General features: G+C 41.3%; 1 protein-coding gene across 1 annotated transcript in view; it reads left to right on the plus strand.

Moving 5' to 3' along the window:
- LOC121183191 (carbohydrate sulfotransferase 8-like) overlaps nt 1–21048 on the plus strand; it is a 160416-nt gene extending 139368 nt beyond the window's left edge. Inside the window, exons 3-4 of the mRNA XM_041040125.1 lie at nt 18454–18491; nt 19903–21048. Coding sequence (XP_040896059.1) covers nt 18454–18491; nt 19903–21048 — 1184 coding nt within the window. The remainder of the gene's footprint in view (nt 1–18453; nt 18492–19902) is intronic.
- The last annotated feature ends 822 nt before the right edge of the window (nt 21049–21870 follow it).

A 21870-nucleotide genomic window follows, 5' to 3' on the forward strand; every position in this document is an offset into this window, starting at 1 on the left:
TTATTATCTCTGTTTCTCTCACTCTGCCCCTTGGTGTCATTTTTTTCAGTGCCTCTCTGTCACTCTGCTCTCCATATCTTTCTGTCTCCCAGCCCCCCCCCCCCCACCTCATACATCCCACCAGGGTTTCTGTCCTGGCTGTCGACGTTGCACGAACCGAAGAACTGGTACATTTGTTATAAGTCCATTGTCAGCCACTGAGCAAGGCACTGAGTTCAAAGTGAGTCCCATTCAATAACACAGAGCTCCCATAGAGCCGGCGCTTTCGCAACGCACCGCCGGCCAAACTCCCGCTCGGCCAGAGCCCTCATCAGTCGAACCTGCTTTTCATGCAACATCAGAGCTGTCAGTCGATCGACCCGCTGAGGGTAGAAACCGGCCAACTTCTGCAGCACGGTCTCATAGCACAACACACAACAAAACAAGACAAAAAAGACTCAGCTATAAAGGCAAGCAGCCACAGCAGGAGGAAGGAATAGCTTCTTTCACTTTTTCATTGTAGGCATTTCACTGACGCTGTGAGTGCAATGATAAAATAAGCTTAAAGTTTTAGGTCAGCAACATCAAACAGCAAGCAGCACAATAACAGTTTTGGAGAAGCTACATAGTTTGAACCTAAGATGACTGGGCATGGAGCTGAAGTGTACACTTTCTGCAACACACAATAACACAACATGGAACTCAGTTGCCCATCAGAACCGCATCCAATATTATGTAATATTTGATACATTAGAAAAGTCATTCCATGATAAAGTGTTTGTCTCTCTTCACTACTCCCACCTAACCTCAACCCGGCTTATCTTTATTACTGCTTCATTAGATAATTTTATTTCCTAAAGGGAAATATTGCTACAGCTTCCAGTCAACTTCACTGAACTTGCAGCTGTAAGTTTTAAGTTTTAAATGTACATAGATGGACACTGTCAATAAGATAATAATAGCAACTGCTGGGCAGTGAGTCCTCTCCCTTTTAAATTGTGCTGTAAAGTTGCAGCTCTCAATTCTCTCTCTTCTGAGGGACTTAAACCAAACTGTGTTCGACAAAATGACAGAGCTGAAGTTTTTTTTTTTTTTTGTAGTGATTCACTTTATAATGCAATGAATGCCCAATTTTGTAGAAGCATCCACCACTTTCAGTAAATCAGCATCCCACTCTGTGCCTGACACCAGCTCTTCATGGCTGGTTGCTGTCACCTCTCGTGGCCCTATTTATTCTGTACATTAACACTGCACAATGTTAGTGAATGCAAAGCAAGGATTATGTCTCCATTTTCAAGTGCTCATCTCAGTGCTGTGCTGTTGTTCAGCGATGGCTTCAGGAAACAGAAACTAATTCATGTATATTAATGCTCATCTCCTAACAGCCCTCACACACTGAGCCCTCAGAGTTTGGTGAGCGATGCTGCTGCAGAACTGGTTGACTGTTAGGTTACTAGCTTTGCATCTTGAAATAAATAATACTTTGATCTCTTGCCACTTTCATTTCTGCTTCTATAGAAGATACGGTCCAAAAGTGTGGGTGGATTTTTGTGGACTCCAAACAACTGAATACATTAAAAATAAAACTTAATTAACTTAACAGAAGGAGCACAGAGCAGGCACAAGACCCAAAAATGTGAAAAATGTACAAACTTTAGTTCTGTTAGAGTTACTGACTCACAACATACAAATCTGTTCACTGTATAAAAGAAATGTACGATTTAAATATGCAAGTGTTTTAGTCTAAATCATTCAAAAATGAACTAATATTATCAACATAAATAATAAGAAATAATGGTTTTGACGTTAAGTCAGACGTCTATGTATTATGTTGCAGAAATATCGACTGAAGTTAGATAAGAGAAGATAAGAGAATCCTTTATTAGTCCCTCAGTGGGGAAATTGCATAAGTTAGAATGTTAACCAATTTTGTAGCAATGTGACAGGATGAAGAAGTTTTAACTGTGAGCCAGTTATAAACTTGTGTTGCATCCATCCCCTCCCTGTAACATTCTTCCACTCACTCCTCAAGCTAAGTATTGATGCTGCTGCTCTCTGTCTTCCTCGCGTTCCTTGACCTCTCATGGCTCGTCCTCTACTCCCACTCCCTCTGCCCCCATTTGATTTTCTCTGTCTCTGACTGGACATACTGGGTGTGAAATCGTCGTCGTCAGAAAACAACCTACTAGTTACATAATCAGACAGCAGGGTAAACCTGTGTGGAAAACTATTCCCCAATCCACTCAGGTTTAGCAACATGTCAGCAGCTGCCCAATGCTGAGCTTATACTGTATCTACTCTAGCTAACATCAGCCCAAGTGAGGTTGAGGATTGAAACTTGGTACTCATGTGTACCCTGAATGACAGGTACATAGAAAGGGCCAGTAAAAGCTAGATGGATTTTTTGACAGCCCTCCGGCCCACAGGTGTAGCGGCCCACAGGAATTTGCCCGATGGCCGGTCCAACTACGGCACAGAGAACCATGAGTGCATTTCCTTGTTTCTTACAATGGGGTGAAAACCCCAGCTTTCTGGTAATATGCTGCTGTGTATTTGATTGGACAATAAATTAATCTGTTGGTCATTTCCTACTATTTTGACTAAACTGTCACCACTACTACTGCTGCTATAACAACAGTGTTAGACCATGTAAATTATATATAATTAAGTGAACAGACATTTCTGCATCAGTTTAAAGACTCCTACTCTGCCTCAGGTTTGTTCCTCTTCAATACCAGTGTTTACATTGCAGGAGTTTCTAATCTTACTCTAATCAATTGCATTTTCTGAGACACTGAAGACGCTGAGAGTTTTGTTGCAGTTGGCCACTCCACCTCCCTCTTCCTCTACACCTCCTACATGAAAGTCTTACATAGACAACATTTGCTAAAAGCAAATGAATGAATCAGCTTTGGAGGACAACATTTGAGACGCATTGCTGTGGTGTTACAACTTATGCAAACTGAGAGCAATTCGACCCACTTCTCCACTTGAGACAGTTGGATAAGAAGTTCTACAATCTTTTGTCATTTTGATTCTTTTGTGTTCCTTTTTCATCTTTTCTTTATGCTGATCTGAGATTTTAATCTCACTCATGTTAACCTCAAGAAACGCACAAAACTACAACAGTGGAAAAATCTTTTTTTTTTTTTTTGTGAATGTCATTTTAAGCTTCTTCTCGTTTGGATTTACTAAAATGACCCCAAACATCCATCTTGTGTCACTCTTATGAACCCTGGATCCAGGACTGTGTCTACAGTTTGAAGAGATATGGTACACAATGATGTGAGGTGTTGATTCAAAATGTAACAGAGGTCAACTGATGCCACGGGGGATTTGAAGTGTTGGTCTGCCTGCTTGCATGGGTGTGTTTGGCTCTGGTATTTAAATACATAATCACTTACTTGCTACTTATTACTCATAGAAAAAGTCAGTGCATTGCTTCAGTAATGACTCTACAGCAAAAATAAGACATGACATCACTTATTATATAACTTTTTATAACTTTTTTTTTTTTAAACTCAGCCCAGCTTCATCACAGGTGCTTTCAAACACCTGAAAGCCACCATACCCACACACTACATCTTTGAAGCTGCACAGATCAGTCTCGCAGTTTCACTTTGTTCTCACTGCTCTCAACAGCATAGTTTCCAGCTGTGGCAAACAGTTACTTTTAGCTACCGAAAAAAAAAAAAAAAAAAAAAAAGCTCTTAGAATTTCACCAAACAGCAGAGCCTGGCATAGTGGGGAATTTAGCAGCTAAATAGCCAGATGTTTCCCTCAGGAGTTGGTGCAGACCAAAACACAGCTATCAACAACTAGCTTAGCCCTGGTGACTGCATGCCACTATCCCGTTCTCCCTCTGAAACTGTAGGTACTTACACACCCTCCTATATTTGAATAAAAACTAACCAGTGGCCACTTAGCCAGCTATGAAGACACAACATGTAAATAAGACTTTGGAGTCACCAGAAGAATTGTAATTACCTATTTCAAAGCCTTTACACTACTTGTTACTGAAAAAACTCATCACATTGTCACTAGATTAGAGGCTGAGTAGAGGGTGTGTATATGGCCAAAGAGGACTTTCCCCTCAGGTGGACACAGGTGACAGAAGTCCTGAAAGAAATCACTGCCGGCATGAAACTTTCTCATTTCATTTCTTTCCCCCTCTCTCTCTCATTCAGTGTCACCCTTTCTCTCTCCCTCATTCTTTGTTTCCATCACTCTGTCTCTGTCCCTTTGTCTATTACTTCTCAGCCTTACTCCCTCTGCCTCTACTCCATATTCCTCTCTTGTTGTTCAAGCCTTTTTTGTTTCTTTCCATCTCCTCTGTCCCTCCTCTCTCTCTCAATATATCGGTCTCTACTTCCCTCTGCTCTCCCCTCTCTCACTTGGCTTTCTTCCTGTCTTTCTCTCATTTGATTTTAAACTTCTTTTTTCTCTCTGACAAGATATATGTTTGCCCTCCCACCCTCATTCACACACACACACACACACACACACACACACACACACGCACTGATGCACACATCTCCTTCTCTCTTTCTGTCCATCTTATCTGGATCTCTACCAGCCCGGCAGTTCTGGCCCGTTGCCTGCCCTCCTCAGGGAACACAGCTGAGCGTGGAGAAAAGAGGAGCAACGCCTAAGGCCCAGCCTCCTTAGCCTTATCATACACACATACACACACTGGCATATAAACACACCACTGGAAATGTGTGGAGTTACACATGAGTGCTGGGGTCCTTGCAACTTGACTAAATTGCAATTCTCATGGGTATATTTCCTGATGAATCACAGTTTTCAGTGTACCCCAAGGTGAAATGAAATTGCATTTATTTTTTCTACAAGTGGAACTTTTGACTGTACAGAACTGGAACCAATTTCACAAATTTCAAGGTGTATACAATATGACACTGTTAAAAAGGAAGACTGTAATGTATCTGTCACCTCCCAAATAGTGGTGGCAGAGCAGACCTCAACCTATAATCTAAAAGGTGGCATTTTTAGTGAAAGTAGTGCTGCTTGGCACATCACTTGCAGACAAATTCAGAAAGGCTTTTGTCAAGTTTATGACAGCTCTACTTCCAAATGAAGACAGAAGTATTGGTATAGTATTTGTAGTATATGGCTCAGTTTTGTGTCTCAATAAGCAGCCATCATTATTGTCCCTGATTACAGCTGTGCTTGTCTGACTGATGTGTCAAAATGTCAGGGTAGACATCTAATTTAAGTTTGGTGACACCAGACTTATTGAATTATAGTCAGTTTTCTTACTTTTATGACCCTATGTTGTAGTATTTCAAAGGTTTTCAAAAAAGAAAACACACCAAGAGACACATATGGTGTTTCCTGCTTTTGGTCCAGTTCCGCTTGGTCTCAATCAAGTTGCCTAGTAATGATGTCTTGAAACAGCCAAGGAAATAAGAAATAAAATAGACCCATAAAACCGATAAAATACCCATATATTGAAGCATTAAAATTCTGGATTAACAATGGATTAGGATTTTTTTTTTCTTTACAGAAATGCAGAATCCCTACATGTAGAATTGCAATTAATCAGTTACTTACAAACAGGTATGAAAACATACACACATGCAGGGCCATCCTCTCAAAGCTCAGCAAGTGATCTATCTTTTCTATCTGCTTGAATGGTCTTAATGGAGGCTTTCTCACTGCTTATCAAACTCACAGTGCTTAACCAGGTATTACCACAGTTACAACAATCAACAAGCCTGCCCACTACCAGGAGCCTGCAGGGCTCAAGTATGTACACAAAGACTGTGATGTGAAGGACACACAAACACACACACGCACACATTCATACACAACATACACTTGCACCTGATCATAAAGCACACACACATACACACAAACATGAATGCACCTACTCACACATGCCAGCAGCAGCGGTGGGCGGTCCCCGGCGAGGCAGAAACACACTAATGGATAATGACAGGGTTTGACAGCAGGAGAGTGAGCTGAGTCACTCTGGGCGCACAGGCAATGAATAAAAGAACGGGAGTGCTGTCTGAATATCCCTCACTGAATGGATTTCCTTTGATACCACACTATTCCTGCCAGTCTCCCTTGGTAATCCTGCTCATTACACTGTGCTGTCCCTCTGTTCTGAGACTGGCAGCAGCAGCCAGTGTGAGAGCCGAACAGGAGGTACAAAAAGTCGTCCTCACTGGCTAGCCAGCACCGCCACAGAGGCTGTAACCAGTAGCTGTGTCTTGTCTGTATCTTGATGATTACTGGAGGACTCAACTTTCATCACAGGCCTCTCTTACGGTCATTGGCTGACTCACAAACACAAGCTATGATCAATTAATGCAGCCTCTATTGTCCAAATTGCACAAAAACAGTTTATGTGATGTTTCTGTTGGAGGATGAGTTTTTTCCCCCCAGAAATACATTCTCTCACTGTTTTGCCCATGTGTCTTCTCCTAATAGGAAGATTCACTCTTCACATTGGAAGCTGCGAAACTGTTCAGTGAAAGGAACCAATTAAAACTTTCTCTGAAACCTGCCAGTCATATCATCTTAATGCTTTTTGATTTTGGTTAGTGCTGTTTGACAGGCGCAGTTTCAGACAAAAATTACTTTCTGTTTCACTTTTTGCATCAGCTCATAACAAGAAGAAGATTGCATCTCTGAAAACTCTGTGAAAGCTGCCAGTCATATCATCCTATTGTCTCTGAATGCATCTGCCCCACTGAGTTAGCTCCAATTTAAAACACCAGAAAGACCCAGCTCTGGCCAGCATTGGCTTGTTGTTCACAAGACCACAGTCTGGCCAAAATCATCATTTGTATTGCTCCGATCTGTTCTCCCAGAGCCTCAGACACAAACAGCTCTGACAAAAGGTTAGATGTCTAGTTTGCCTGATTAACCCACTACTGCTTTAGCTAGACAACTTGTGAAATCTATTCCAGGAATCTCCGACTTGCACTTTTTTCCCTCCCATTTCAGTCGGACACGTTAAATGTTGAGCTCTCTGTCAGTGTCACATTGACACGTAAATGCTATTCCAATTATTCTGCATCCTCTCTGCTCGCTGTCAAATTACCAGCGCTGGGAGTGGAGCATGGCTCTCACTGCACCTCTCTGGCATTTTCCCTGACAGGGAGAAGAAAGGAGCCTGAGATAGCAGAACGAGGGAGGGCTTGGGGCTCAATGAGCATTTTAAATGCTGAAACCAGGTAATCAGGCAGACCAGGAGAGAACTGTAGGATCGAAGACATTTTGCCACGGATGTTTTTCAGCAGATTTTTCAAGCAAGCGTGTAGTTTGTGAATACCTGACCAGGTGCTTCACATGTACAAAAAAATGCTTGCAAACTGAATTTGTGCTCCCTTCGTGGTTTATTCTGCAGCGTTTTGCCATCACTTGTTTGTGTTGACGGCAAAACATTTGTGTCAGGATGCTTACTGCTATATACATAAATATGTAGACATATGTATAGATAGATAGATAGATAGATAGATAGATAGATAGATAGATAGATAGGTAGATTATGAAGCTTGTTCGAGAAAACCTGATATAAAAGTGAAGAAAAACTGCAAAAAGTGTGAAATGAGTGAAATTACAGAATTAGTTGCGGAAACATTTTCAATCAGTACCTACGCCTGCATTGTTGCTGCTTTTTATTCAGCTGTCGGCTGATTTTTTTTTTTACTTTGGTTTTGTTTCTCCATAACAGGCAGAGCAGCCAGCAGGCAGTCAGCAGCATGTAAGCTGCAGCAAAAACAAGCTGTGTTTCTTAAATGACACCTCAGCTCTGGGGACCTTGGGGCAACAGCCACCTGACGTGTGTAAGAGTTATTTCGGGCATAAGGGAGTGTCAGTCAGTGCGACAGCCCTTTGCAGTATTCACACACACACAGACACACACACACACACACCTCTCATTAGCACAGAGCTGTAGAGAGGTTGAGTAAGTGCTGCTCTGTTCAGATGTTCACACACACTTCACTGCCTGTCAGAGCCCAACCACACAGAGCACTGTGGGACAAGAAGCTTCTGAAAAAAAAAGAAAAGAAAAAGTGTCTAAGAAGGAAACTTTTACCGTCATTATTTCCATCATTATTACCATGCAGTGCTGAAGACAGGGAGAAACCTGCTACAGTCACAGAAGCTGTAAAGGTACAAATTTAGTAGGCATGTTTTTCTCCTTATTGTTTGGTGCTGTTTTTATTATTTTGCTAGTTATCATGAATGTAGCTGGGGAGCAGCGCTGAGGGCACAGGCAGGAGCAAGAGAAAATTATAGGTTGGAGACTGAAGGCCATAGGTGATGCACTGGAGAGGACCAGAGTGGAGGGGAGAGAGGAGATAAGGCACATGGGGGAGGATGGAGTAAAGGACCAGCATCTGGAGGGGGAATGAATGATAATGGAGGGAATCTAGAGGAAAACAGAGGCAAGACCAGAGGCTAGTAAGAAGAAAACAGAAAAGTGCTTGAGGCTAATCAGGAGTTGCTATAAAGGCCTGGAATGGTCTTGTTTGTGGGGTGGTTGGAGCTCAGAGGTGAGCTTGCAGGCATGTTAAGAATGCATGGCTTCAAGGCCACTGACAAAGAAATAAAGTTGCTTGGAGGTACGAAGCTTGGAGGTGCTTGTCCTGTTCTGCCCAACTCATGATGTACTTGCTGATGACAGCTAATCAATCGCAGATATTTACACATCATTGTCAATGAAGCTTAAGCTAGTTTCAAGCATCTCTTTCTCTAAATGGATTAGCTTTACTGGGCAGGCTTATATGGTGTTACTGCTTGTTGACCAGATTTACAAGATTATGATCTAATCTTCATCCTGTATGTTGACCCTCACTAAACAAGCACAGCTACAAAAAAAACGACAAAAAGTAATCCCCCCAAAATGAATTGCTAAACCACAGGAGAGAAACTTCAGTTTGTCTAATCAACAGTTTGCTAGCTGCCAAAAATATAACACAACACATATTAATCACAACCCCAGAATTCCTTTGCTTTTATTAAATCGTCTTTGTTTTCTTTGTCTTTCCTTATTATTAAAATCATGTGACTGGTCATGATGAAACAGGGTTTCAGCCCTAGCTGGGACGGTCCAGCGATTTGTAAATTCTGCAATCTTCCTCCTCTCAGTAGCAGTTTTGGGACTGTATCTCCAAAAGTTTTTACTGTGCTTTTGGTGCAGAATACTTACTTTTCAGAAATCAAACATTTTTTCAGAAATTGTTTTATAGTGGACTTTTGTGAAGGTGTCTGAAGACAATAATAGTCTCAATTCTTGTTCAAAGAATTTAATGAAATAGGCTACAAGAATACAGGCCGTATTTCGTTGATTGCATTGGGTTCCAAAGTCATTTTAATCTTCTTTCTGCGTTTACATGTGATGGACTGATGTGAACTGTAGGCAGTGGGTGAATGCTGAAGCTGCCGATCTACCAGTGTGTCGAGGCGGTCCCCTAACTATTCACTTAGTATTCAGCTGCGGTCCCTGTGCTTTACTCACATGTCTGGACTCATCAGTCCCTGCTGTAATCAGTAGTGCTCTGACAGGAAAACAAGGGGTGTGTAAGAGAACGTGAAGCTAACTCAAATGAGAGGACAGGGTAAACAGTGACAGGGCCAATTCCAGTTCCCAATCTCACTGCAAATAGAGGTGAACAGGGGAGCACAGAGGCTTAACGAAGACATAGCAGCATCTGATCACAGCACCTCAGCTCGCCACCAGTGTACCAACAGGTCATGATAAAAGGATTTGGCGTTGACTTTAATCTAGAAGAAATGAAAAATTGTGGTAAAAAAAGACTCAAAAGAGGTCATCAAACAACTCATTTAATCCTTCCCAAAGCCAATGAACAAAGCCTTAAATAGTTGTGTGAAAAGAAAAATAAATAAATAAATAAATAAAAAATAACCACACAGCACAAGAAGGGCACAATTATGTTTTGAATTATTTTATTTGTTTGAAGAGTACAGTCAAAACCGGCACATCTTCTCCAATAAAAGCCATCAGGTCGCTCTCAAATCAAAGAAAAATATGGTGGAAAGTGAAACTTGGAATATTAGTATAAAGGTACACAGACAGGGACATGACTTTCTTACCCTTTTATCCAATTCCAGACCAGAATGTCTTTTCAGTCACCTTTAGAAAATAATATAATCTCCAACTCATTTATGAGACGCAGATGTTCTTTTGAGATGTTTGTGTTTGAATCAAAAAGATATGGCATTCTTAAATGAAATTAGGTGGATTTTATTCTCATCTGTTTCAACTGAGATAAATTTAGCCCTTATTTCAGCACCAGGAGCTGACCATGATCCAGTAGTGTAGAGAATGACTGTCCTCACCCTTGTTTAACTAGTGTGTCCCAACCAGCTGAATAAGCAAGTTTACAAACCTTTTGGAGTTATCGTTTGCTGTGTATTTATTCATTAAGAATGTAACCTGTGGTGGGGATAAGGAGAATAAAGCTTTTGCTGAAGCAGGCCCTACTCTATATGATTGTCCTGTATCAGCAGGAGGGAGGGAGAGTAAAGTGGCAATAGAGTGAGTAGTCAGACTGGTACAATTGTGTGTGCTTTCCAGGTGAGAGCAGAGGAGGCTATTTCAAGCAAATAGAAGGGAGCACAATCAGCTGGATAGCTGTATGTCAAATTTTTAGGAACTTGTTTTCTGTTTGGAGAAAAAAGTCAATGCTTCCATCTGGCACCTGGCTGGATGACTGTGTGATGTAGCAGGAAGATTTGTGGCTGTAGAGATATTTTCTGATGTCGATGGCGTGCTGGTTGTAAATGAGGTCACTGTCTAAGGTCAGGACAAAATACGGATGGTGGAAAAAAAAAGGGGGTTTGTGTTGTATGAGGGCTGACAAGCATTTCCTTTGTTTCTGAGACCTTGAGGTGGAGAAAGGAAGGAAAATCCTGTTATTGATTTTTTTGACAGGCCACAACAAAGTTAATGGGGACTCCAAGAATGGCTGTGTCATCTGCATGTTTGCAGACAAAACAAGGGTATGCTGTTACCATAACACATGGTATACTGTGGAGGAACACACTGAGGACTTGGCCCTGGATGTACTGATGTTGGTGGTGACAGTGGGATTCAGTGTACTTACAGCCCATAGTCTGTTCAAGAAGGTATGGATCCGACAGCCAAGTGGGGGAAGGGAGTTGGCTTTGGTGTGGTTTCTGTGTTGGCGTGTTTAATGCAGACCGGTTCCAGACCCTGGCCTTAATGTTTGTGTATTTTACACAGTGTAAAATACACAAACAGTGAGGAGGAAAATTCTACTTAAAGTCCAATCCAGTTTCCTTCTGTTTAAACATTGGTTGTCATCCTGGAGGTCACAACCGAGGCAACCAGGAACATGAGGAAGAGAGGACCCAAATGCAAAAAGCCCCAAGACAAGCAAAATGAGTAAACTAAGTCTTTTAATAAACCAAAATCACTGGAAGAGTCCAGGACCAGGGAACAAAACTTAAACAACTAAAAATCATCCACACAGGAGAAAAATACTCAGGAACAAAACGAAAATACTTGAAAACAAGAAAACCAAGGTAAGTCCATGAGGGGGGAAACCGCAAGGCACAGGTACACGAGAAAACACGGGACTTGACGTGGCACAGACACTGGCAGACTTAGGTACAGACGAAGACACAGACTCGGTTTCAAAACCTAACAAACTAAACAACCCCCCTTAGTCATGACATTGTTGTCCATAACATGACATGTTAAACCAGGTTTGGATAAACAAGGTGGAGTGTCTCTTTGTTTGGAAGTGTTGATTATTAGATAATACATTCATACCTTTCATGGGGATTTAAATGGATGACATATCTAAATCGTTATAACTATAGTAGATTTCTGAAACAGGGTTAAGATTTTTTTATGTCCAACTCAGCAGGCCTGTGAGGAAAAATTTGGTTTGGGGCCAAATTATTATTATCCCACATATTAGAGTATTATTCTAAGATAAGAGTCTACATCCTTGTGTCTACTTTGTTCATGCAGCTGTCTGTGAAGTTTGTCAGTGCCGTGGCTCTCTTCACAGCATGTCTGTTGTCTCTTTCCCTTTGAATAGTTGACTCAGTGTTCAGGCAAGAGCTACATCAGAGCACATCACTCCTCTCATGTCATCATCACCTCTGTTGAATCCTCTTCTTTATCTAGCCGTGCCTGTGCGAGCTCCAGGAGATCATACAGCAGCTCTGCCTGGAGATTTGACTGTGTGAGCTCACAAATTTCAGGCCTCTAAACCAGAAAACTTAACAAAATCTCCACTCTTTTGTATCCTATTAGCTTCCTATTGTCAACAGCAAGGGAGTGGTTCAAGGAGGGAGTACTGCAGTGTGTACTCTGCGCCTAGGTCAAGAGCGCTGCAGCATCTAAATAAGATATGTGCCAATTAAAGCCTCCTGCACCTCGTCTCGGCCGAGATAATTCACTTAACCCTGGGCTCACAGCTGACAGGTAGCATTTGTTTACACATCCCTCCTCATGCACGTTGCCAGGCCCCATCCTCTAAGTGGTAATAAAACAAGCTGCCTCTCACCAAACCCCCACATACAGCTCTGACTCTCTGTTTCCATGGAAATCTGCCCTAGGAAGTCTTTGCATTTCCTAACCTTGAAAGTACCCCTAGTAGGCTCGACTCTGAGAATTTATTGTTGTCAAAATGAATTGTCATAACAGCAATCAGTGCAACATTTGATACCCCCTTTCAGCAGCTTCCTGTCTCTGTAGTTCATTATTACCTCTCCTGTTGTGTTCAGTGGCTAGCGTTACCAGCATGAGAAAAGAATTTGAAGATTTAAAGACTTTATTGCTCCCACAGAAGAAGTTTGTCTTTATCATTAAATGCATTTTTGCCATTTTGGGCTCCAAATGAAGGGTTATATTGAAAAAGCACAATACAGTATGTCCATTTAGAAGATGAAAAGCCAATTGGTTGAATTTTTCATTTAATTATTCTGTGATTTAGATACACACATAGATAGATAGATAGATAGATAGATAGATAGATAGATATGTGTATGTAAATATATACAGGTATGTATATATTTATGACTTCATAAACTATGTATGTGTGTGTGTGTGTGTGTATAATGTAGCATGCATGACCCATTCATAAACTCACTCGTAGGAGTGTTTAGTAGTTCTGATCAAAGTGATGGTGCATAAGCTGAGCAGCTGCACTGCCTCAGAGCAGGAAAGTGCCCTAAAAATAGTGCAAAGGTGTTAATGCAGTACCACAGCCTCACATCATAAATAGTCTTCCACCGTGCTCCATTTTTATCTCACTAAATGTTGATGTAGTCTTTGTATACTTAGCCTGTGCTCTGCCACAGATGATTATGAGCCAAAGCATGTGTTATTTATAGTGAATGGAAGGCACACTGATTTAATGTGGCCGGGCAATTGGAGGAAGTGTCCTCTTTTTCATTTGAATTTCAACTAATGAGAGAGCACATCCCTGACAATTTACGAGTTTTCCCAACACTTGACCTTCATGTGGGGTCAAAGGTGGAAATAGAGCCCACACATGGTGGTGTGAACATCATGTAATTTATGGATTCCACTAATAACTCTATCCTTGAATGCACCCTCTGAGGAGCAGTAAAAAGGAATTGCAATGAGGAGGTCAGAAGAATGTCATAATGGGGTTCAGGGGGGGAGCTAAAGAGGTAGCTTAATACATACTGCTGGATAGCAAACCACTGTTTACAAAATTACATTGTCCTTTATCATAAAAATTACCACACATAATATTGTATTTTTTATTAAAAGCTACAAGATGAATACATCACTGATATACAATCTTGACAGAAGTCAAAAAGGAAAAAACACTCCTCAACCATAAATCTGAAGCCTATAATTATTCTGTGTTCAAAACAAACAACAAACAATACAGACTAATAAGATGTAATTAGGACACAGAGCCAGGAACTGGAATGTCAGATCAATATGGAAGTTATCACCACACAAAATGCAACGATAATGAAACAGCTTTATCATCTCACCTGAGAAGAAGACACTTCAGCTCTGATGCTTCCCAACCTTTTCTAAGTGGCATGTCTTCTAATGCCAGTTAACTGCTTGTGGCACTTTGCTCCATCAGTGAGTTGTCCAGTATTAATTTGAGGACAGTGGGAATTTTAGTGACTGAGTTGTACTTGTTTGAAAAAGTAGAGTAGAGAATTGCCAGGTATCTCAGCACCTGGAGCAGCATTGTGCAGGTTATTAACAATCCTAACAACTTTTCTGCATTTTTGTATTATAGACTATATAGAGCATTTCTATATATTCAACAATTAACAATTAAATCACCCAACTCTGCAGTTCCCCTCATGTCTGCAAAAATGTATTGCATATTTCAGCTTATTGTTTAGGTTTTCAGGCCTGCAACTGTACTATTTTTGGTTCAGCTTTCACTGCTTTCACATGGCTATTTTCAACAAAAACCTCTAAAAGCTCTAAAACCCAGTGTATACTATTTACCTAGCACCAGACAGAAGACAGATACAGTTAGCGACAACCTGGTGAATACAGTGGAGCATTTAGCAGCTCAAGAGACAGATGTTTGTTTCAGGACTTGGTGGAGTGCAAAAGAGTGTGCAAAGTGGAGAGATCAGTTTTTAAAACTTTTTTTGATTAATATGTACAACTTAAATTAATCAAAGTAGAATACAATATCTGTTGCATTAATCTCTTCTAGCACTAAATCCTACCAAGTGATTGAGTCTGGTATGGCTTCATGGTTCCTACTACCAAAACAGAGGGATGAATGTATTTCTTGGTGTTTCTGGTTGTTTCATTTACATCAAACTGGTTGGATTAAAGATGCCTCGGTGATTCATTCTTGGCCAAATCTGTTGTTTGAATTCATGAGCACCTAGGAAAGTCTTAAATCTTCCAAGTCATTCTTCATGAGCCAGTCTTCAGATGATAACACACACACATTTTAGATGGCCCACGTTTGGTCTTTAGAGAGCCCCTGCAAGTACGTCTTCAATCCCGAATCACTGATTAGTTACCCATCAACTCCTCCTCCCCAGCAGCTGCTCTCTCTGGCCCGGTCCTGGAGGAATTCAGCACCAACAGAAACACTGTTTTATCTCTTACCACAACAAGTTAAAACATCAATGAACCAGAGCTTAAAGCCTAATACCTCTGTTCTCAAGCGTTTTTCCTCTGATAAACCACACCAGCATGCCAAAGCCCTGTATTCCCACACAGAGTCAAGTGGAGGAGGAGCATGTGTGCAGAGTGCAGGTGTGGGTGGTTTGTTGGGTAAGAAGGGGAGTGCAGCTGGTAGGGGTCACAGTCGCTCAGTGTGCTGAATGACTAATGAAAGGTTTATGGTGGCGCAGCATGACTGCCTAGTCTGAATAGTGGGCTGGAGGAGGACATGCCTTGTCTGGCTTCTAGTACCCTCCTGGCCTGTCTCTGTTTAAAACTGAGCATTTAACAAGTTCTCCCAGAGCATGGGTGCCACAATCCTTCACTTAACAAGCTCATTATTTCACATTGTTTTTGTCCTTTGCTCCTCCTCGGCGGTGGTGGCAGAGAAAAGGATGTTTGATGTGTGTCTCTGTTAGAGAGTTGTACAAGGGTCTTTGAGGGGGAAGGATGGTAATGGATCCACTAATGATGTGGCCCTTGCTTCTGTGGATCCTTGCAGTAATGCTGGGTCGTCTGCATGAATATTCAAAGCCTTTGTCTCTGAAAGAGAGGTGGATGTTCAAGGTTACTTTAGAGGGCAACAAAGGACAAGGCTCAAGTGTTTATTCTGCTTTTACATCAGCTTCCATCATCAGCAAAATTACAGTTAAAATACCTGACAAATACCTGATCAAAGCAGAACTTACCAGAAGCCTTCTTTTGATCTATGCTGTCAACAGTGGATTTTATATTTGTATGACTTTACCGGGAAGCCTTTAGAGCTTCAAAATAGCAGAACTACCAGACTTTGACATTTAATGTCTGGAGATAAAAACAACTTCAGCTTTATTGGTGGACTGTTTTCCTCCCATTACAGAATTCCCCACTGGTACATCTGAATCCTGAATCTCTCCGTTAGTGCAGCAGAGAATCTTTTTTTGTTGTTTGTTGTTGTTGTGGTTTTTTTTTAATGCTACAATGGCACCAAATCTGTATACAAAATAAACCTTTAATGCCTCTCAAGCAAGTTTTCGATAATTTACAAACATTACATACATTACATTTAAATAATTTTTGGTAACATCTGGGCTTCTGCTGTAGCTACTAAATCTGTATGTGGAATTACTGGGATGAATTTCCTGCATCTCACCGGATGAAAGCTGAGTCTTAACAATTTATCAGTGTTTCACTGCACAGCAGTAAAAATCAATAGCATAGTTATACTGAATGGAATTGACTGAGTGTGAAATTGCAATCAAACAGCAACTATTACCCTCTACCAAATAGATACTACAGAGATAAATGATGTTTACAAATCCCACTGAAATTTAGTTTACACTGTTATATTACTTGTTTCAGTTATACTCTATCATGAACAAATGTTCCTCTCGTGAAATGTAATTTTGGCTCCCTTCTTGAGAGAATATTGCATTTTCAGAGCCAGAACTCAAACTCTGTTTGTAACAGATTTTTAAGACTATATTTATCAAATCAAATCAAATCAAATCAAATCAAGCCATGTCAGATTCATTTTCAGAACAACTTTAACAAGACACCTTTGTCACAGAGTGTGGAAAAGGACAAGTGGGTTTGCTGGATGCTCAATTCAGTGCTCTGGGCTTGAATCTAATTTTGCCTTTTTGCATTTCATTTTTCCTGTTTCTCAAAACCTTCCCCTTTGCAGAACAATGGATATAAATAAAGGTCAAATATTCAAGAAATTAAATATATGTACATGCTTCATATATGGTTTTCTTGAATTCTGTCAGAGGTTCAGCAGACAGGCACAATAAAGGGTTTAAAATTTTACTCTGCTGGAGGTGCGACACAGAGTGGGAAAGTGTGACAGTATTGACATCAACAGCTGTGACAAACTTGTAACAACGGCCAGACAAAACACCTCTTAGAAGGAACCAATTAAACCTTTGGAGATTTCAATTACCACCTTGATGGGGTTTTCAAGATCGATAACCAAGCGTGTATCTTGACAAGATGGTCAGGGCTACAAGGGACTCGCACCGCTCCATCAGTTTAGAACAGCAGACACTGAAAGACCATTGCTTTTGTTGGGTTTGGATGTATCCCTGGCAATGGCATCTGTGTGTGTCGTGATAAATATTCATGTGTTTCATATGCGCCAATGCAAACTGATATCAAAGATGCACATCCTACATGAGCTATCATTAGGGTTAGGAGATCAAATAGCACAGCAGCACCCAAACAAGATTAGAAAATGTCACACGCCACCTCCTTAGCCCCACTCCTCTTATTTTTCCTCCTCCGCCTCTTCCTTCAGTGTCTCGTTCAGAACAATGAAGACAAGATTCAACACACAGAGGCAGACAGCAACACACAGCTCTCCAGCGCATACTAATCTAAAACAACATAGCATCTGGGCAACACATTCTATTCCCTCCCCACTGAGGCGTGTTAAGTGTGAGATAGGGCTCTACAGATCTCATCACTTAGGGAAGGTTGTGGCCTGTGTCTACCCCCCCCCCCCCCTCCCCCCACACATGCAGGTTCCTATCACTTCCACCCTCAAATTGGAAGTGACAGGCCACTCAGGCAGAGGTGTCTTCGCTCCCCCCATCAGCAGCCATGCAGCCCCACTCAGAGCTGTCAGCCTGATTACATATCAGCAGGATGGGGGGACCTAAGGAAAGGAGATGTCCAGCTGGAGACAGACCACTAAACAGGGCGTCTGTCCTTCTGCCGCACATCTGCCAATACACATACCACCTGTCTCCAAGGCTGCCACAAAACCAATCTGTATGTCTTTATCGCTTTCCCACTGTCCTCTAGTAAGCCAACAAACTGCACCTTTCTGTTCATCTGCGTCTCTTCTGGTCTGCACACTGTCAAACTTTCACTGGTACTCTTGGCAGGCTCTATCAGTTTTCTGTCTTTCTTTCTTTCTTTCTTTCATTCATTCATTCATTCATTCTTTAGTTCTTTCTTTCATTGTTTTGCTCTTTCTTTCTCCCAAATTAAAACAAATGACAACTCATTTTCTCCTCCTTCTCTTTCTGGCGTTTTTTCTTCTCCTGTTTCGTCCTCAATGCACAACTCATTTACCAACTTTTCATGCTTGTGGCAGCTCATTACACAGATAGAGCTACCTGTCTTCCCTCTGTGGACTAGCAGAGCAGTGGTGGCTTGCCAGGGATCAAAAGTAGACATGCTAAGTGTTAGGAAGCATTAAATTATTGGAGGCTCTGCTGCATCAGAGGCACCTAACTCTCTTCCACAAGGACAAGAATACATGTTGTTTACTTAAGTGCTGATTTTCTTGTTTCTTTTCTCTTCTCTCTCCCCAGGCGTGAAGCTTGGAAGCACTCCACGGCAGTCCAGAGAGGTACGTGTTTACTCCATTTCTCCCAAAACACAGATACGCAGGTTGCTCCCACCTGTTATCTATTGCAAAAAAGTGATTGTCGGCCTTGTACCTCTCAGCGTGTCTGATAGCATCTGTGTAGAGAGACTGACCTCACACTGTGCATTCAGCCAGTCAGACTTTACTGAGTAAACGGTCTCAGTCGAACCAGGCCTATATGTTCCCCAGGGTGTGATCACACCCGGAGTTGTTTTTTTTGTTTTGTTTTGTTTTGTTTTGTTTTGTTTTTTTCCTCTTCCACAGTATAAGCTTTCTTTATGTTTTTGGTTAGTTTACATCCATTGTTCCACTGGGCTTTTCATGTAACAGCTACTGGATAACAGCTAACTATGATTATTCATGCCTTTGCATTTTGAGGTCACTTCCTGTATGTTTTGGCAGTAATTTGCACGAAAGAATTGTTCTCATCTCCTTGAACAAAACCAAATTAAGGCTCCAAGGTTTGAATAAACAATTACAATTAGGGGTAAAATGGCTCTGTAATTGCCACGTATCATTAAAAAGGCATGCATGGGGATTATGAATCAGGCCTTGACACCAAGACAATCTATAAACTAGGTTTCTATGTCAGATATGCAGCGCTTAAACTACAGCAACTTCTTTTAGCTGACCCCAGCTTGCTTTCATCTCTCCCGTGGACATCAGCACTGATGAGAGTCTTACATCAGTGCAAACCCTGAAGAACGTGATGTCTGGTGTATAGGTTGCAGTCCCGTGGTTGCCTTGCTCATTAAACAGACAGGGATGAACCACTCCCTCCTTTTTTTCGCCCCAGATGTCCCTGCAGATGAAAGAATATGGCCATTTAAGTCTGGGATGGGGGGGTGGGGGTGGCTTGAGCCAAGATTCATGATGGTCTCATCACCTTGTCTGTTGTAAAATTAAAATTATACATCCAGTCCGTTGGCTTTATGATGCCATTACAGTATTTAATTGAAATAAAAAGTCAGAATGCATGATGGCCTTGGGCATCATCTGATGGTAATCAGACAGTAGATGATTCTAATTTAGATTCCCCATTAAGTGTTTATAAGACATTTATATGATATTACAGCTCGGTTTATTGATAGATCATGGATGGCATTGGGCAGTTTGTGGCATTTGAGTGCAACAAAGTTAGACTTTTGTTTAAGGTGTAGTGAAACAGCCCCATCAAGTGGCCTATTTGAGTACTGATGACAACATGTGGTATAAATGGGTTTATTTCTGGTAATAAAACTCAAATTTACCCAAATTATTAAGCAATAAGTGTAAATTTGATGTTCTTGCACATTTGTCCATATTATCAGATGAAAATGTTAAGAAAATTGTGTGTTGTTTTTTGTTTAGTCTGCTTCTCCTTACTATAACCTGTGTTGTCATTGTTTTATAGACTCTTTCCACTCAGGACAGAGAGAAAAGCAAATCAGACAATTACCCGGACCACCAAACAGCAGAGGGCATCTTGTCCAGCCCAATCCCTCCAATGCAGTTCCCACACTTTGAGAAGAGCAGAGAGACAGCCATTCCAGGGTCTCGAGAGCAGGACATAGGTTCCCTTCATGTCTCCAAAAGACACCGCAAACTGCTGAAAACAAGTCCCCCCATCAGCCACACCAACAGTAATGTTTCCTCATCCTCTTCTTCCTCCTTATCTTCAATTTCCTCCTCCTCTGCCTCAGGCTCCTTTTCCCCTGAGAGCTGGAAAAAGCTCTCCGACATCCTGGAAGCCCGTCGGCAACTGATGAAGGAGATGTGTGCTAAGTACAAAAGCAGCATCTCCAGGACCATCACACGTCATCACGTGAAACACCTCTTTGTGGAGGACAAGTACAAGTTGTTGTACTGCCAGGTGCCCAAGGCAGGCTGTTCCAACTGGAAGAGGACCCTGATGGTGCTAGCAGGCCAGGCTGCCAATACTCAGAGCATTAAGCATGACACAGTCCACTATGGCCACCATCTCAAGAAGCTTGACAGCTTTGACCGACAGGGAATCATGCACCGACTGGAAACCTACACTAAAGTCATGTTTGTCCGAGAACCTCTGGAGCGGATGGTGTCAGCTTATAGGGACAAGTTTGAAAATCCAAACAACTACTATCACTCGCTGTTTGGGAAACCCATCATCTCCAAGTACAGGGTAAACCCGTCCTGGACAGCCCTGAAGACAGGCAGCGGGGTCACATTCAAGGAGTTTGTCCAGTACCTACTGGATGTCCACCGGCCCGTAGGAATGGACATCCACTGGGAGCAGGCGAACCAGCTGTGCAACCCTTGTCTCATAGACTACGACTTCATCGGCAAGTTTGAGAACATGGAAGAAGAGTCCAACTTTCTCCTGCGATGGACTGGGGCACCACCCAACCTCACCCTGCCTAGTTTTAAAGACAGGAACCCAACTGACAAGAGGACCTCTATGCAGATCACACAAAAATACTTCTCACAGGTCAGTTTGTTGGAGAGACAACGAGTCTATGATTTCTACTACATGGACTATTTGATGTTTAACTACTCCAAGCCTTTTAAAGATTTATATTGACTGACTCCTATCAAGACTCTTAAATCACAGTTACATTCCACTGCGTCTACATCTCTACCATAATAGTAATCTTAACATAAAGAAGCTCAAACACATGCTCACAAAATCTTTGAATCTAAGCAAAGAGATCAGAGACCAAATTTACTCTGAATTTCGCAAAAGCTGCTTTCTATGAATACATTTCAACCAGATTATCTTCATTTTTAGACAGCTATGAGATGAAAAGGTTAATGTGATGTCGTGTTAAATACTCTAAATTGTTCTGAAATGCAAAGTATTTATTCACTACTAGTGTGTGGTGAGGTAGAATTTTAAAATTATGTTCCTAAAAAAGTTTATTGTTGTTCAACAGGCTTTAAATTATGCCTTACTGTGAGTCAAATAACATTTGCAAATGAGTTTCATGGTTTGATTCAACATAGGTACCAGACATGGGTGGGATTTAATATAGGTTCCAATCACATTGCTAAATTCAGACACAATTTCAGTATGTTATGTGAGCTCCTACCACCTGTCTTGAGAGTAACCATACCACAACATACTAGAATATATATGTTCTTTAGTCCTTGATTAACCTCAGATGAAGCTCAAGTAATGATCACCGCCCACAGTCACCTTAAACTACCCTGCCATGTAGCTACTGTAAATTTTTTCGGACAGACTCTTTTTTTCTTAATTTGAAATATTTGCATTTACTATTTGACTTACATCAAGTTAGGCATCAGTATACCTCTACGTATCAGTGCATACTAATACAGATATTTCATGTAAATGGTTTTACTAAACATAAAGTGTAAGGAAATGAAACACTATAAATATCAT

This window comes from Toxotes jaculatrix, chromosome 1 (assembly GCF_017976425.1).
Source record: "Toxotes jaculatrix isolate fToxJac2 chromosome 1, fToxJac2.pri, whole genome shotgun sequence".
Taxonomy (NCBI): Eukaryota; Metazoa; Chordata; class Actinopteri; family Toxotidae; genus Toxotes; species Toxotes jaculatrix.